Source organism: Lindgomyces ingoldianus (assembly GCF_010093535.1).
Source record: "Lindgomyces ingoldianus strain ATCC 200398 unplaced genomic scaffold BDR25scaffold_10, whole genome shotgun sequence".
In the NCBI taxonomy this organism is placed as follows: domain Eukaryota; kingdom Fungi; phylum Ascomycota; class Dothideomycetes; order Pleosporales; family Lindgomycetaceae; genus Lindgomyces; species Lindgomyces ingoldianus.
In genome coordinates this window covers 747,616-763,141 of record NW_022985171.1, presented here as the reverse complement: position 1 = coordinate 763,141, position 15,526 = coordinate 747,616, and the positions used below count along the sequence as shown (strand labels likewise).

General features: G+C 47.3%; 6 protein-coding genes across 6 annotated transcripts; 3 read left to right on the top strand and 3 right to left on the bottom strand.

Moving 5' to 3' along the window:
- Positions 1 to 58: 58 nt before the first annotated feature.
- BDR25DRAFT_312707 (uncharacterized protein) lies at positions 59 to 2,128 on the bottom strand (the record flags this gene model as incomplete). The annotated part of the gene is made up of 2 exons (XM_033691319.1): positions 59 to 1,134; positions 1,309 to 2,128. The coding sequence occupies 2 exons, from the start codon at positions 2,126 to 2,128 to the stop codon at positions 59 to 61; spliced, it is 1,896 nt and encodes a 631-aa protein (XP_033549650.1).
- Positions 2,129 to 3,705: 1,577 nt separating this feature from the next.
- Positions 3,706 to 5,059, top strand: BDR25DRAFT_200116 (uncharacterized protein; the record flags this gene model as incomplete). The annotated part of the gene is made up of 9 exons (XM_033684378.1): positions 3,706 to 3,885; positions 3,936 to 4,035; positions 4,089 to 4,135; positions 4,189 to 4,264; positions 4,322 to 4,424; positions 4,473 to 4,581; positions 4,640 to 4,731; positions 4,785 to 4,852; positions 4,914 to 5,059. Coding segments are annotated over 9 exons (921 nt in total), but the record flags the coding sequence as incomplete, so codon positions are not given.
- Positions 5,060 to 6,754: 1,695 nt separating this feature from the next.
- On the bottom strand, positions 6,755 to 7,978 carry BDR25DRAFT_353130 (uncharacterized protein; the record flags this gene model as incomplete). Its single annotated transcript, XM_033695118.1, has 10 exons — positions 6,755 to 6,793; positions 6,846 to 6,902; positions 6,956 to 6,989; positions 7,029 to 7,132; positions 7,164 to 7,418; positions 7,462 to 7,533; positions 7,562 to 7,597; positions 7,753 to 7,827; positions 7,881 to 7,917; positions 7,956 to 7,978. The coding sequence occupies 10 exons, from the start codon at positions 7,976 to 7,978 to the stop codon at positions 6,755 to 6,757; spliced, it is 732 nt and encodes a 243-aa protein (XP_033549648.1).
- Positions 7,979 to 8,005: 27 nt separating this feature from the next.
- BDR25DRAFT_353129 (uncharacterized protein) lies at positions 8,006 to 9,963 on the top strand (the record flags this gene model as incomplete). Its single annotated transcript, XM_033695117.1, has 11 exons — positions 8,006 to 8,059; positions 8,135 to 8,304; positions 8,578 to 8,705; positions 8,780 to 8,883; positions 8,930 to 9,040; positions 9,086 to 9,160; positions 9,198 to 9,232; positions 9,330 to 9,372; positions 9,580 to 9,725; positions 9,754 to 9,886; positions 9,913 to 9,963. The coding sequence occupies 11 exons, from the start codon at positions 8,006 to 8,008 to the stop codon at positions 9,961 to 9,963; spliced, it is 1,050 nt and encodes a 349-aa protein (XP_033549647.1).
- Positions 9,964 to 9,976: 13 nt separating this feature from the next.
- Positions 9,977 to 11,574, bottom strand: BDR25DRAFT_219601 (methionine aminopeptidase 2-like protein; the record flags this gene model as incomplete). The annotated part of the gene is made up of 5 exons (XM_033684976.1): positions 9,977 to 10,033; positions 10,092 to 10,604; positions 10,655 to 11,271; positions 11,315 to 11,479; positions 11,535 to 11,574. The coding sequence occupies 5 exons, from the start codon at positions 11,572 to 11,574 to the stop codon at positions 9,977 to 9,979; spliced, it is 1,392 nt and encodes a 463-aa protein (XP_033549646.1).
- A 3,234-nt stretch (positions 11,575 to 14,808) lies between these two features.
- Positions 14,809 to 15,454, top strand: BDR25DRAFT_353127 (uncharacterized protein; the record flags this gene model as incomplete). Its single annotated transcript, XM_033695116.1, has 4 exons — positions 14,809 to 14,938; positions 15,023 to 15,170; positions 15,230 to 15,300; positions 15,360 to 15,454. The coding sequence occupies 4 exons, from the start codon at positions 14,809 to 14,811 to the stop codon at positions 15,452 to 15,454; spliced, it is 444 nt and encodes a 147-aa protein (XP_033549645.1).
- Positions 15,455 to 15,526: the final 72 nt, after the last annotated feature.

Genomic DNA, 15,526 nt, shown 5'->3' with positions numbered 1-15,526 from the left:
AATGGCTGCTGAAAGAGAAACTCATATGTGTACAAGACTTCGACCAAAGGAAGGGCTATCATGAAACAGTCGTTTTCCTGCTAGGAGAAAGGATGTTGCTGGCGAGCGCGATTTTGTACATCGGTATACGATGGGGACTGGGCGTCGTATTAGAGGCTTCATCCACCTCCTTTTTGGACGACAGCCCTGTCGATTCGGACTCGTCAGTCGACACCCTCTTTCGTTCAGGAGGGGACGGGGTCAATGGTAGACTCTGCTCCTGCTCGTCGCTCTTTGGCGAGCGGTCTGGTCGCACCATGTTTGGTGAGGGTGTTGCGCTCGCGTCCGCAACCAAATCATCCGACGACCTCTTCGTTTGAGAAAACATAGGGTCGACGGTGCTGTTAACGGTACCCAGGCCTTTAACTCTGGCAGCGGCTGCTTCTTCTCCTTCTTTTCGGGTTTCATTTCCGGGTTCCGTAGACGTTGCTGACGGAACGCTGAAGTCGTCTTGGGTTTCTTCGATTTTCCTTCCTCCGTCCAATGCCCCGTTTACTGCTGTGGTTGCAGCCTTTGAAGTCAGGGGACCTCTCCATTCAGGATGCGGAATTCTGCTCAATCCCAGCCTTCCTGTTCCTGCTCTTGCCCATTCCCATAGTCCTCGACGTGGGGATGTGTCCCCCAGAATCTGTTTCGCGTCGCTCGACTTGTTACTGGAATCGCTCGCCGAGCTATCCAGGGGTGGGTGAGACCCTCCGTCTGAGCTTTGGTGGTGCTCGTCTGGGGCTGTCTGAGGGGCTGGAGATTCCTCTTCCGCCGCCGGGTTTTCCTGGTGTGTCTCCGGCGGCAGCGGCGCCACCCACCTGAACTTGTCTCTCTGTTCCTTCGGGCTGGGGGGAGACGCTGTTGCGGTTTCTTTCGACATCTCGATGGTTGAAGAAGCCGGACTGGTGAGGCGACGGCGGAGAGGGCCTGCGCTTATTCCGTCTTGTCGGCGAGCTTGCCTGGGATGAGACTGGGGATGATTCTGGGGAGGAGGTTGAGGAGTTGGAGTGGTTGGAGGAGGGAGGCGATGGAGGAGGGGAGGGCCGTGATCCGCGGTAGGATCGGATTTGACGGATTTGGGGGAGGGGCGGAGGGCTGATGCCTTGAGAGCTAAGAGTTAATTGGTGTTATCATTCGTCTCTGGACACGAACCGATGATGATGGTAATGATGATGGGTAGCGGTGTGGTTGTGCCCTTCTTCATCACAGATAGAATGTGATGGCTTGAGCGAAGAAAGGTATGTGCAGGCTGTGCAATGTGTGCAAGGCTGGGCCTTTAGTTACCTTGCTTGACTCTGCCCTTGCCTTTAATGTGACAATTTGGCCCTGCTTCATGGTCGTGGTACTCGCATCCATTCCCATAGGTAGGATCTTCGAACAGCATACCGCCAGTGCCGAGCTTGACCGCATTTACGAGGTCCACAGCAAAGTCTGAGTTGTCCACAAAGCACTCGCGATAAGTCTCAACGTCCCTTTCGCTCTCAGGATCCATGATCTGTCGAGCAGCAATCTTGGTCATTAACCGTCGAAACGGAGACCCGACGGGGCTCTTACGGTAAATGTCATCAATTTCTTCAGCGTCGGGGACAAGTTGGGCTTCGTTGAGACCCTTGCGATACTGATCCATGGCAACATTCTTGAGCTGCGGCATGTCGAATCGATCGCAAAGCAGGTACAGCTTGTGACACCTGACGGCATACTCGTACTTTTGGTTCGGGTCCACCATATCGGAGACATCATCGAGCTTGCCCTGGTACATCCATTTCACAAGGAGCTCGAAGCCAGCCGGATCGTAATCCATCAGCTCGAGCTTATCTTGCTTCTTTTCCCCATCTGACTGCAGTTCAGACTCGAGGTACTCTGAGTGATGACAGAGCAGGTTGAGATGGAGGGCCCAGTGCCGCCTGGACTTGCCGACATAGATGTCTACAAGAGGGCCTGAGAGGAGCCTATCGCGCTGGAGCTTAGCTTTGGCCCTGACATGGAGACGATGAGAATAGAGACGATGCGCTAGGGCTGGACGGAGGCCGGGATATTCCGAAACAGCCTCGATGGTGAATTGGGGAGCACCTTCGGGCGGCCCAGTCAATTCTGCTTTAGACATTGATTCGCTTTCTGACGCAGAACCGGATGCGCCCCCACCATCAGGCCGTCAGGAAGCTCTGAAGAAGCTTGTACGTACTCGGCAAAGGTCGACGCCGGCACATCACCTATGTTGCCGTTCGCCATTCGAAGACGCCGTGCGTTGTATGCGAAGTCACGGAAGTAAATCTGCCTATCCTGCCAGTGCCCCATACGAGGCGATGAAGGAGATCATAGGGGATTGATGAAAATGGTAGAACAGAGATGGATGGCAATGGTGATCGTGAAGACTTGGCTGGCGGCAGTGGTGGTTGGCAGATGGGGCTGGGTTTGCGTCATGTGGCGTGCCCACCAGCCACCCGCTTAGGGGTCGAGTTTGGTGACATGGCAATCTCCAACCACGATACCCCCTTAACAACCCTCCTCGTCAGTCTTCGAAGCTTTGGTTCGGCTCTAAATTCCCCACCAGCAGGATGGAGGGCATCAACGGCTCACTTACCTTTTGGCTCCTCAAGGGCTATTTCCGGATGCGACCAATGCTTGACTTCACAACTCGGGCCATCAGTCCACCACGCCGCTTTTCTTGAGGCAGGCTGGCGCGATGTGATTGACGCAGATACACTCCTTTCTTGTATAAGGCAGGGAGCCCTCTCTGCGGATATTAACTCTTAGAGCGATGGCAAGGCCGAGACTTCGTTACGTCTGCGACTGCAGAGCAGAACATCCTTGGATATTCATTGTTTTACTCCGGCCTGCCAGCCCTCTGTTAAAACTTTGATTTAGTCCCTGCGTCGTCCTATCCACGACGGAGATTTTTAGGAAACACGCTTGAAACATACATGTCGTGAGATCGGGTGTCAGTCTAACCCAATTTGAGGACGGTTTTCATGCTAGGTCTTCCTTGGCTCATTCGAGACACCTCGCTGGGCCACGATACCACCATCAATACCAGTCAGGACTTCATGACCCAACAGAATAGCAGAGTCAACCCTAAATTACAACGCTTCGCTGCACCAAGTAAGGAAAGAGCGTCGTTTACATGTAACATGCATCGTGTCTTCCACCCGCGGCACTCGTATCTTACCCATCGCGCATTATTGGCAAATCCCCTATTCATACTAATCGCCTGGGGCTCATGGTCGGCACGTCTCCTCACTCTCCTGGCGTTTATTGATGCCTTTACGCGTTCAGGTCAGACAGTATCGGACACACCTTTGAGACCATGCACCGTCCTAACCGTTTCCATGTTGATGGGTCAACCATGCTACTCTTCCCCATAAATCACTGAACCCACGAGAAAGGGTCAAAGGAGGGGAAGTTGGCCGTTCACTCAACCTTGCAACACTTATGATGCGACCTATTGGACTCGTAGCATCGTCGTGGAAGCAATTCACGCATGACTTAGATGCGCGTAGTCAAACTCCACATTATTTCCTTGGTCAAACCTGTGCTTTTCTTGTTTTTGTGAATAAGAGCCGCCCGACCCTGCATCTTTACAGTGCTAGTGATTTTACTCTTTGTACACGCCACCTGTAGTATCGTCTGCTCCTTGTACTTCTTCATCTGTTCTTTAGACCGTATATTTAATTCACGTCCATCATGTCGACGATGGTACCAACCCCTGCAGACATTGCAGGATGGCCTGCACCGAACTACGTGAATCCGGAAACCCGTCGACCTTTAGTGTTAAGCGTTGAGATACCACTGTGCATTCTTGTGATAATGTTCACGTTCGTGCGATTCTACAGCAGAACGGTCATTATTCAAGCTTTGGGAGTGGTGAGTTTTCGCCCTATGGTTTTGGTAGTTATCCATTCACTTGTGGATAGGATGACTGGTTTATGTTGGCAGCAACTATAATATCCGTTGGGACCAGTATAATGACATGTGTATCAACTCTCCCCGCGTATCAGACGGGTTATCACGCGTGTAAGCTACACCAATACTGCTCTGCCCTAATTTGCCCTCGCTAATAACCTCAGGGGATCTGCGCCCTGAAATTGCGGCCAATCCTGTGAAGACAGCTCAGGTAGGAACCATTGTCTTCTGCGGTTCGGCTGCTTACACTAAAGTGATCACTAGATGGCTATGGCTACTCAGCTCCTCTTTGTCCCCATCACTGGCTTTACCAAGGTGTCTATCCTTCTGACTTATTTACGTGCGCATATTTCCTGTACGAATACTTAGGCACAATCTTGCTTATTTCGGAGTATAGGCATATTCCCCTCCAACACGACTAGGTGGTTCTGCCATATCTTATTGTGTTTCACAGCAGTTTGGGCAGCTGTATCTTTCTTCCTCGCCCTCTTCCAGTGCAGGTGAGCGCCCTCATATCCAATCCAATGACGTTTCTAACACCACCCTAGGCCAGTCCAAAGTTACTGGTTAATCGCCCAATACCCGGACCGAAAATGCATGAATGTGGCACTGCTATACTATATCACGGGAGGCTTAAACATCTTAAGCGATTTTCTGGTATGATGCCAACCCTCTATGACTAACCGTAAGCTTCCAAGTCTGATTCCAAGAACAGATCTTTCTTTGGCCCGCGAAAGATCTCGCCAAGATCCAAATATCGACGCGACAGAAAGTCACGCTCATTGCGATGTTTTCTCTAGGAATCATGTATGTGCACTAAAGCACCCCGTTGTTGTTACACACATACTGACAACTCGTAGTATTTGCATAGCAGGCGTTTGCCGAATTTGGTATACCTCTGTCTACCTCGCCTCATATGATACTCTCTGTACGTCTCAATCTTTATCATAGACTTCAACGAAAGGTGTTCGATCCAACATATTTCACAGGGAACGGGTCCACACTCTACGCCATTATAGCCATCGAGACCAGCATCGGTATCGTCTGCGGTTGCCTCCCAGCCTGCAAACCCCTCATGTCGAAAATGCTTCCCCAGATCTTCGCCACATCCCACGGCTCGAACCACCGTTCCTCCCGAAAGAAAGCATCGCATATGGCTGGACAATCTTTTCCTTTCCATTCCCTTAACGGAGGTATTACTAAAGAAGAGGGATATAGCGTAGAGTATGGTGATGCGAAGAGTTATACGAGAGAGCATCCAACGTCACATGCGCATGTTACGATTCAACGCGCGAGAGATGACATGGACGCGATTAGTGCAGATAGCGTGGAATGGATTATGCTGCAGGATAATCCGGAGGATATGATGGGGCGGCGGGGGAAGAATGGAGTCTAAGGATTGAAGACGAGGAGACTTGGTTATGTGATATGATAGGAATGCGGGGAATGGCGCTAGGCTTTTGATGCTCCCTGACGAGCTTTACTTGAACTTTAGATATCCCCTGCGGCATACCCTCTATCTGGTTTGTTTGGGAAACCACGGCCCGAGCGCTTTGTTCCGGCATTAGCGTTGTCGACACTTTTCGGATTGTCATTTCTCTGTTCTTGCTACATCACCTCATACCATTCTTTCAGTCCCTCAACCTTCGCCAACATCCCCCTTCTATATCATGGAGGGCAGAGCCCTTTACCTTGTTATCCCCCCTTATGGGCTGAGTAAGCTCCCCCAAAAATACAGTCGACAGGGCGGTCAATCGCCCTGTTGATATTTCATAACCCGGATGGGTTGCTCCCACTTTCCAGCGACTACTTTCTCAAGTTACCAGCGAAGGGCTAGGACAAGAACACGCTCTCAAAGTGGATTTTTTATCTGCTAGTGGGAGCAAATTGACATTGGAGACAGCCTCATACAAACATTACTGGGAGCTGGAACGTGCCTACAAATCAGAAACCCCAATGCGGAGCGCAAGTCCTGAGCAACCAAAGGGATAGAAAAGAATTAGTTAGGCTACGTGCAGTATGATCCCAGGACACATCTGTAAGGAGATTCTGGTGCAGGGGAAGGTCACAAGTTCGTATTATCCTTCTGCTTAATCATCCACGAATTTGAATGCTAACGAGCGTAGTTAGGGACGGAAGTCTAGGTCCCGACAGTTCTACAGCTATCAGTGTTCTCAGCCTCAACGTGATCAACACGCCTGATCTATCTAAGTACAAGCACATACGGAACATGCAAGGCAATGTTGACTGCAGTCAAACACGTTACCGCGAACTTAGATTCACTATTAAGCGCGCTCCTGCTCCGACTAACGAGCACTTCAACTATGGTGGAAGGATAAAATGCGCCTACTTCTTCGTAAGCGGAACCCAGTCATGATGGTATATGCCGGTTCTAAGCATGTTGTATAGCTTAAAGAAATGTCCTCTAGGCGGTAAGAAGACCAAGAACGACTTTGAATTCTGGGTAAACGTAGAGGAATCGTTTAGCTAGGGAATCACATTGCTAAGTAAGTCTACACCAATCAACTCGAAGCCTTCCCCATTTACGCCAACGCCTTCCGTGTCCACCCTCGGCCTAGAAAGAGACCAGCCCAACCCTAAAAAGCAAATATAATTTAAGGAGCCGTCCCCAGCGAAAGGTTCCAGTCGATTCCACCTCAAGTTGCAAACTCTCCAAAGGGATGAAGACGTCTCTCCCCTGCCGCTGCTTGGATATACTAGTGCCCTGAAGCCGTCACTAAAAGGTTCTAACTTCTCTACACTGGATCTGAATCGTAAGCATGAGAGTGTGTCAGTTGATTGTGTAAACGGACATCCGACAGACAGATTTCTAAACAACCCCCTTCTTTGATCCAGTAAGCTTGACAGCCTCATATATCCAGAAAAAGATCGCAGTCGTCCTTAGCCTACTATGCCGATACTCTTGGATGGTTGGAGGCAACGGTTGGGCGAGATAAGAATGGAGATATAACACTGAACTAGATCATCAAATCATGCCCTCTTGCAAAGTTAAAGGTTCTTGGTCAATCACTGAATCTAGTAATCGCGAATATGATATTCCAATGCTCCCAAGATAAGCACAGCATCAAGCGCCCCGAGGGTACCATCTCCGAATTAAGAACGACAAAGAATCAAACAACGGCAACGAAACCGATGTAGAAGCGAGATGAAAGGGATCCTGAAGAGCTGCCCTACCTAGAAACTGGAACTAATTTGAAAGGGAAGAGTATTTGTCCCACTTCAACCGTAGCGGACATGAAAATAGCTTCGAAAAACTCTTCTTGTGTCAATATGCTGAATATTAACAGAACGCTTAAGGATTTAGATATCGGTATGAAGAGATTGGACCATCTCGGTAACATCCCTCGCTTGAGGCATTTTGTAGTTGACGAGCTCCGGGATCTGAGCATACATACAATGCCATCGATGCCAACAACCAAATACCACGAACACCAAGGAAAGAAGAAAAAGCGTGTTGATCCCGGTTTTTGCTGCTGCGGATCATTCCCAAGAGCCCTGAGGACAGAAAGAGTCGACAAGTACTACCAGATACGCCACTCTTGACGCTACCACGGCAGCAACCGCAGAAAGCCATTGCACTTTCAGGGCCTAGATTCCCACGGCGATGATCTTGAACATGAGGAACAATTGGAATGATACCAGAAGCACCCCGCTAGAGCGTGGAACTCTCTAAGCAGGCTAAACGCCATGCAAAGAGAAGGCGCGTCTGGAGCTAAAAGCAACTCCTTTACAAAGAGTGTAAAGAAGACCCTTGAAAACACACAACTATCTTGAGGCTCTAAAGAGACACTAATATAGTGTCTCCACTATATGCACAGTACACCCCTGACTTTGTGCCTGCTTGTCTTGGGACGACATGTGAGGGAATATCGATATCAGATTCTTTGATACCCGGTAGGATCAGGGTTCCTATTATTATTTACATATATCCTCACGCAGGTGTGGGAACGGTCTGTATTTACTTGCGGAAGTCTTGTGTATGCAGAATACAATTATATATCTAAAGCTACTCCATTTCAACAACGTTGTGCATATAATCTTGCGTTTGCAGTAGCCACGCATGGCTCTCACGCATGGCTCACACGATAGTCGTCTGCTCACACAATGGACTCATGTTGCCAAGACCTACCCCTAGGTATACTCTTCTAGCAATCAATCCAGTTCCTCATGACTCGAGTGCTCCTCCTAGCTTCACAGTTTCAATCATTATACACGACCCAAAGTGCTCGCAAGAATATCAAAGACATGTTACAAGCCTGAAAACTTCAATAGGGACGACGACGCCGATCAAGACGTGAAAGACGCGGCAGTTCAGAGCTTCATCAAAGGCCTTACAACTAGTGCTGGCCATTTGCCGTAGTACCAGGGACCTTATAGATAATGAACACTCTGCAAAAACTCTGCAGAAACTGCGGAAGATATATTATAAGGTTTTTTAAGTAGCCTACAACTATAACTCTACTGTGTACTGTAGACTTTGAATAGTTATAACAATATAATTTTTCCTTCACTTTTTAACTAATTAGCATAGTAAATTATTATACAATTAAACTAGTTACGTGTAACTTAGAGGGCATTTAAAAAAGCTGAATCTTAACCTAAAAGAGCTTAAATGTCACGGTTATGTTCCAGCTATCTAACCCCTGAGTACCCTGGGCTTGGCACGGGGTATATAGGCTCCTCGGCCTCCGTGCCTCTGCCTCTGACCCTAAGGTTTACTCTTGTTACACCCACTATCCTGCATTTCTTCTCTGTACCTCGTGCTTCCTTCTCGATACCTCTCACATTCTATTAGATAAAACCTTAGCAGGTTAAACTGCTAGAGAATTAGAAGGTGGTGGTCCCGGCATACTTATATTTGGCGCCTTTCCAGAATCGTCAGGGTTTCCCTTGGCTTGGCAATGCTTTAGTAGAATAATGCATTTCGTTTTCGACTTGGTACTCTTTTGGGGCACTCCGAGCGGCGCGGTTTTGTCGGATCCAGCAACATGGGAGGTTTCTAGGATTCGTTAAGACACATACTAAGAAGTTCGTGAGTATGCAAGCGGAAATGAACGTCACAATTGCTCCAATTGCCCACCTGGAGAGACCCTTCGTCGGAGGGTGGTTGTCGTTGGTTTCGGTGGCCCTTCCATGAGAGCACGCATGCGGCAGAGCCCTGAAGACGGAATTCACCTGGGATAGGAATGTAGGGCATTGTAGGGGAAGTTTGTTGGTTGCTATTTAAGTAGGGTTAAGACTTAGCGAGATAGCTTCGCGAGGGCGAAGAGAAGAACAAATCTAGAGAGTGAATAAGCCCTCCTGTATAAATCAATAAAAATCGCCGAGTTGCATTGTCCGGGGACGGAGTAAATAAGAAGGATGGGAGTGGATGTACAGTGCAGCGATATTGTTAGAAATGATGAAAAAGGACGCGGGAGCGCCATAGTTCATAGAAATAGTAACGCTGCACGTGTACAGGCATTGAGGGGAAATACCTACGATTGATCACCCATAGAGTAAAAGAACGAATAGATATGTTAGGTTGGCTTTACAGTTAGACAGATAGATTGTATATTGACGACGATCAAAACTGCAAATGCTGTAAATGCTGTGGTCTTTCTAAAATTAGTAAGTGATCTCCCTAACACCCAGACAGAACACCTCCCTCATTCCATCAACCGACAAAGTAGGCCAGTTGCCGCTAGATTGACTAGTTGTTCAGAAGGATGTATCCGGATATATCTGCGCCTAATTGATAGTCAGCTTCCAAATAGAAATCGCATCATAAAGGCACACTGGTAATAAATATCAGCGATAGAACGAAAGCGCAGAGTTTCACATCGCAGTATCTCGGGATAATGAAACACGGTCGTGTTCGATTCTTAATGTTTTGCGGTTTAATGAGTGTCATCGGTGCGAATATGATATGAGCAAGGCGTTGTTGAAACGCTTGACTAAGGTGTTTTCCATGACTGTTGAAGCCAGGAACACAGAATCAAATACAGCCAGTCTTCCCAGAATCAATTTGGCCCCTAATTTCCCACATCTCTTAGTAGTCATCTCCTCGTGAGATTACCTCCTTGCAATTGGGCCGAAGCAGAACGGTCTATTTAGAAGATTGCGTCAGCATATTCTGCAGTCTTCAACTCGTGGAATATACTCACATGCTCAAACTGTGCGACATAAGAGCCAGGAACATCGACCAGTGGTGCATAGGACTCAACAATGCCATTCGAGACGAGTGATCTCATGCCGAGGTGGTAATGCTTCACTCCAATGCGCTCAAGGTAACGCCTGGAGAAGACCAGAGTTCCAAAGTTCTCATCGATTGTCTTCAGCAGCGATTTCGCGGAGGCATGATGAAGACTAGCAGCGCTGGCATGTTCATTGCGCCCGTAGCCGTAAACTCCTATGTCATCTCTAAGATAAGCTTTGCCAGTGCTACCGAAGGTTTCGATAGCGAACACATCGCCTTCTTCCATGCGTTGAGTAGTTTGCGTCTTAACAAAGGGTACTTGTTTGTCGCCATGAATCTTGTAGCGCAGGATGTTATGGCCGGTGATGTTCCGAACCGCTTTGACGGGAACAATCTTTCGGTTGAGTTCGACTTCGTAGCTCTCCATTACTTCTTGGATTGCCTCACTGATGTGATCAATCCGGGAATCGATGCCAGCTTCCTGGGAATTTATTTAGTTTTGTAGACGCCATGCAGGGTATATCGACTTACCTTGAGTCCAGTATTGGTGGCTGCCTTGACAGCTGCGAGCAGATTATCGTACACTGGATTGAAAGCAACGGTAAAGGCGCTATCGACAATTCTGCCGCTGACATGAACTCCGAAATCCACTTTGAGGATATCGTCGTACTGGAGGATAGTCTCCTTGGCCCCAGGATTAGGAGTCCAATGAGCAGCTATGTTGTTCAAGCAGAGCCCAGTCGGAAATGCCATGCCGGCTTTGAGAGCGTCTCCGGTCTCAAGACCTTGGTGGTTGGTCAGTGCTCGAACCCCATCCTCAATCTCTTGGGCAAGCTGGCTCATGGAAATGCCGGGCTTTGCGATCGTCTGCACATGCTGGCGGACCTGGCGATGGACTTCAGCAGCTTTGCGATAGTCGTTTAGGAACTCATCATCCATGTTGTTCACAATGAATAAATGACGAAATTCTTCAGCCGTGGTGCGCAAAAGACTGCTAGTGTCGGGGCCATACTCGACAATCTCGCCCTCCGGATATCGCTGATTGTGAAAGAGGTTGGCGAGTGCAACCCTCGGAGGAGTGGTCTGCTGTCCACCTAGGGCCCTCTTTTTCTTCTTCTTGTTACTCTTTCGTTTTTTCTTCTTGCCTTCTGAGGTTAGCTTTAATTGTGTAGTAGCGTCAAGTTGGCTTACTATTGTCGGGCTGACCAATGGACTTCAGGTCAGCTCCAATCTTGTCGTCGTCGTCGCCTCCCCCGTCTTCGTCTTCCCCCTCGAGTGCATCATGAAGGAGTCCATTTGCTGAGGCTAGCTTGGGAGGATTGACGGCAGCAATTGCAGCTCTTGCGGATGCCTCTTCTCAAGGTGTCAGCAGAGCCCAGAATGCAAAACAAATACCTTTTATCCATACCACTTGGACCTCGATGATGATTTTTGGGTGTCTTAGATCCCATGATCAGCTTCGGCTCGTAGTCATAAGGTTCCTTAGATGGTAGTTGATGCTATCAAATACACGTCGAGCTCCGGGGGTGATCGCAATGAAGTGGAGCCACCTGCATGTCTTGGCATACGCTTTACCATTTTAGGCGCTCGGCACATCGACTGGACACTTGCTTGAATTGAATGACTGATTCGCCATTGGCTGAAATCACATGATCTGACCCGGCTTGTATCCGCATTTTACGACTGAACAATTCGGATCTTGGACGCCAGCAACATCAATAATTCTGCCTGTCACGTGAATTTGGTCGCGCACGGACCCATCATCGTCTCAAGCCATCATCAAATAATACACTATCTCTACCGCCAAGCCCTCTCTCCTATTGGTCTGGATATAAGCCGGTTATTGATCTGATTGGTGGAAAATCAAATAACTAAAACGCTTTGTTGTTCTACGTTTTTAAGCTTCAAGTAATTATTCTGCACTGCTACATGCTTGATCTGGCCTTCTTTTTTCCCTATTGTGATTGAAGACAACGCGGTTGGGGGTGTTAAAATCACTTCTGCTGCGTGGTTTTTCCCTCCAAATATGATTGGCGCTGCTAAGACCTTCTAAGCAAAGCCTGTTATCCTTCCTAATCGGGACTAGCCACTTTCTTCCTGGAAAGGAAGGATAATCTGCTCGTCAGCACGTTAACATCTAACGCTGCAGGACGATTAGACGGCTATAAAAACATTGTCCAACTAAAAAAAGGGAGTTATTATTATATCTAGAAACATGAATAAGCTACTATGTTAAGAGATTGCTTTTATTGTGGCTAAATGAAAGGCTCTCACCGAGTCCATCGACGACCTGCTGGCCACCACCAAATAGAGGCATCCAATGTTGGCTGATGTCCTACGACCTATTAAGACGAATACGCACCGAGATAATAGAAAGCGGAGAGCCTAGAGTCACAGAGGCAGCACACGACTTCCTATACAATGCAGGGTTCGTCCTATGTAGGAATTCTGCTCTAACTATTATGCAGGAATACTGCGACAGCGTGTACAAAGAAACTATTCCTTAATAAGGAGCCAAAGGTAGAGCGAATTACCCATTTGAGGTGGCTGCTTAAGGAGTTCAATCTTTGGTTTCTAAATGTTGCCTATGTTTGCTACGATGAGACCGTAGGGGCCACTAGAGGACGCAACAATAGAGGCGGAAAGCAGAAGGTCTTACGTCCTAGAGGAAATTTTGCAAAAAAGATTGTGACACACGAATATCTCAAATATTTAGCCTCATGATTTGCACTTCTACCTGGACTAATACAATAGTGAACTATATACGTCTTTGAATTGTTTAGACGAAGTAAATTGTAAAAGGGATGGACAATAGAATTCAGAATGTAGTCGATACAAGTAGTAACGCAATAGAGAAAACAAAACAGAAACAACAGCGCGCTGAGATTCTAGGTACTTATGAGGAAAGACCACCACGCGATTTTAATCAGAACATTGCTTATAACAACAGGGGGACGCACCGCGATAACAAGGAGGCAGGCGAAAGACGAGGGTCCATGTTCTAGAGGACTTAGAGACTCAAAACCCTTTGATTTTTCTTTAGACTTAAGGAATTCACATACGAAACCTGAATGGGGGTGAATAGCATGTAGTACGCTGAAAACATACTCAAGAAACATATTCTTAAGTATTATCAGGTAGTACTCTCTTTTCCGCATCACGCAGTGGTTTATCTCTTACAGGATAATGTCTATCTCTATAGGCTAGTTCTTCATTTACTTCTCATCTGAAATTGGAGAACTCAGCATCAAATTCACATCTCATTCCTGTTAAATTGGGAGGCTTATTCAACTAACTATGAGGCTAGTAAATAAGCAGAGAAGCACGTTAAATGTCTGGCAAGAGTATAAGGATATATGACAGAAATGCCCCATCCAACATACTTTAGACACCCAGCTGAGCTCTGCATTAAATATAAAGGCGATAACAAGTATACAGCATAGGATTCTAGCTAAAACGCTGACATTCTGACTGTCAAATTCGACTTTTGTCGACTATACGTAATGCTCCAACATTTCGGTATTCATGTTATTGCATGCCCGTGATGGACAGAGTTATTAAGTATACCCTTTGTATGCTGAAATCGATGTTCTAACATCCTAATCTGAGCGCCTCCCGACTCTCTACTTACGTGACCCTGCGATGCTGTGGCTGAGTGCGATCGAGGCCCAACTTAGCTTCAGCTTATGTCTCCTTAGGTTTGCTTGCTCTTACTCACCCTTACGCACCTACTATGTACTGTCTTCTATGTTCCTTAATAGGTACTTAGGCAATTGTGAACGATCAACTACCAAATTCCAAGTCGATTCTTGAAAAGAATTGCTGGGAGACTGGACATGAATGGCAACGGGATCTATTTGGCGGCATGGATCATGCGCGAGATCATCGCCACCTCTATGGACGTTATGCGGGCTAATGTACATACATTAAGTCCCCTATGAATTAGAAAGTCACATTAAACATGCTTCGGGGCTAGGTAGGACGACCAACGGCTATGATAGAGAGCTAGATGAGGAGTGCTACGGAAATGCTCTGTCCCCTTGACACTACGGAGATGACAAGGCCAGGTACGCCGGCCGTCCCCAAGATACCAGACAGGACGATAAGTCCGCCACAGTGGAGGTCTCTGGTGATGAGGTGTAGTAGTACTGTGCATTCTACCTTCGCCTTAAGATGTCACTGGTGTCTTGTCCTTTAACCGCAAAGGGGAAATTGACAAGTTAAACAACAATTTCCTCCAGTCTCAGTCTTGCAGAATTTTCGTCTTCTAGGGTTCAATTCCTGGCGCCACAATAGATGCAAAAAGCCGAACATTGAGCTACACGTAGTGGTATCCGTATGTTTAGAGTCTGGTAACTAGGTATGGAGATTTTGATAAACGCTGATATAGTTTATTAACCTTACTATGATTAATACTTTAAAGATAAGCTAAAGATAAAGTACTACGATGTTATTTAGCTTCATTACTTTTTTCTACTACATACTCCGAGCTTGGTGTGCTCTGAAACAATCACAGAAAGGAATATAAGAAAGACTGCACAAAAGGCGTATTGTCAAGCATTACTGAATCTTGATTGCTTAACAGCGGCGGCTTATATGATATAAAGTGCAGTAACCAAGCCAAGCTACTGTCTACTAGTGCCTGTACCACTCTATTGTACTATGGTTGCCCTAGACGCTCCATCATGAATACACCAACAATACAACAACACAGTTCCGCTGAACTACCAAGCAAGCTTACAAGTTCATTTTATGAAATACGTAAACTCTCCTACTTGCTAGCGCCCTTGGGCCTTATGTTGATCCTCACTCCGCGTACCACCCCCAGCATTCCTATCTGGCCCCTAATGTTGTAAAGGCACAATCCGAGCTTACGCCACTCTTGTAGACATAATTCAGCTTTGACCCTTGATACACCCATCTACCGGGTCAAAATTATACGAAGATCAGAAGTCCACCACCATAAGTCAGTCATCATCATTTCCCCCTCCTTAATGACTGGCCCGTACTACAAGTGTACGTGGGAAGACGGCTCTAATCTGACTCCGTAACGCCAAGAAATATATCGTTATCTGAGAGTTCGAGATGGACTCCTTGGTCCCGCAGACTTTCGGCTCCTTCTCCAGAGAGATCGCCATCCGAAAATCTAATTCTAATCGAGTTAGTATATATGCAACGTGGAAGAACATCAACCTGTACATGCATTGGCTGTATAAGCGCCTCCTATACAGCGAAGCTAGGCTCAAAGCGAAGGAGAACCAGGCTGGCAACTCTTCACCTAAGCCTAAGCAACCCAACAAGACTGCGAAATGGCAGGAGGCAAAACTCTGAATGAGTAATACGTAGGGTACATGTAGCTAGGTTTTAAAATATAAGAGAGAGGGCTTACGGCCACAACGCTTT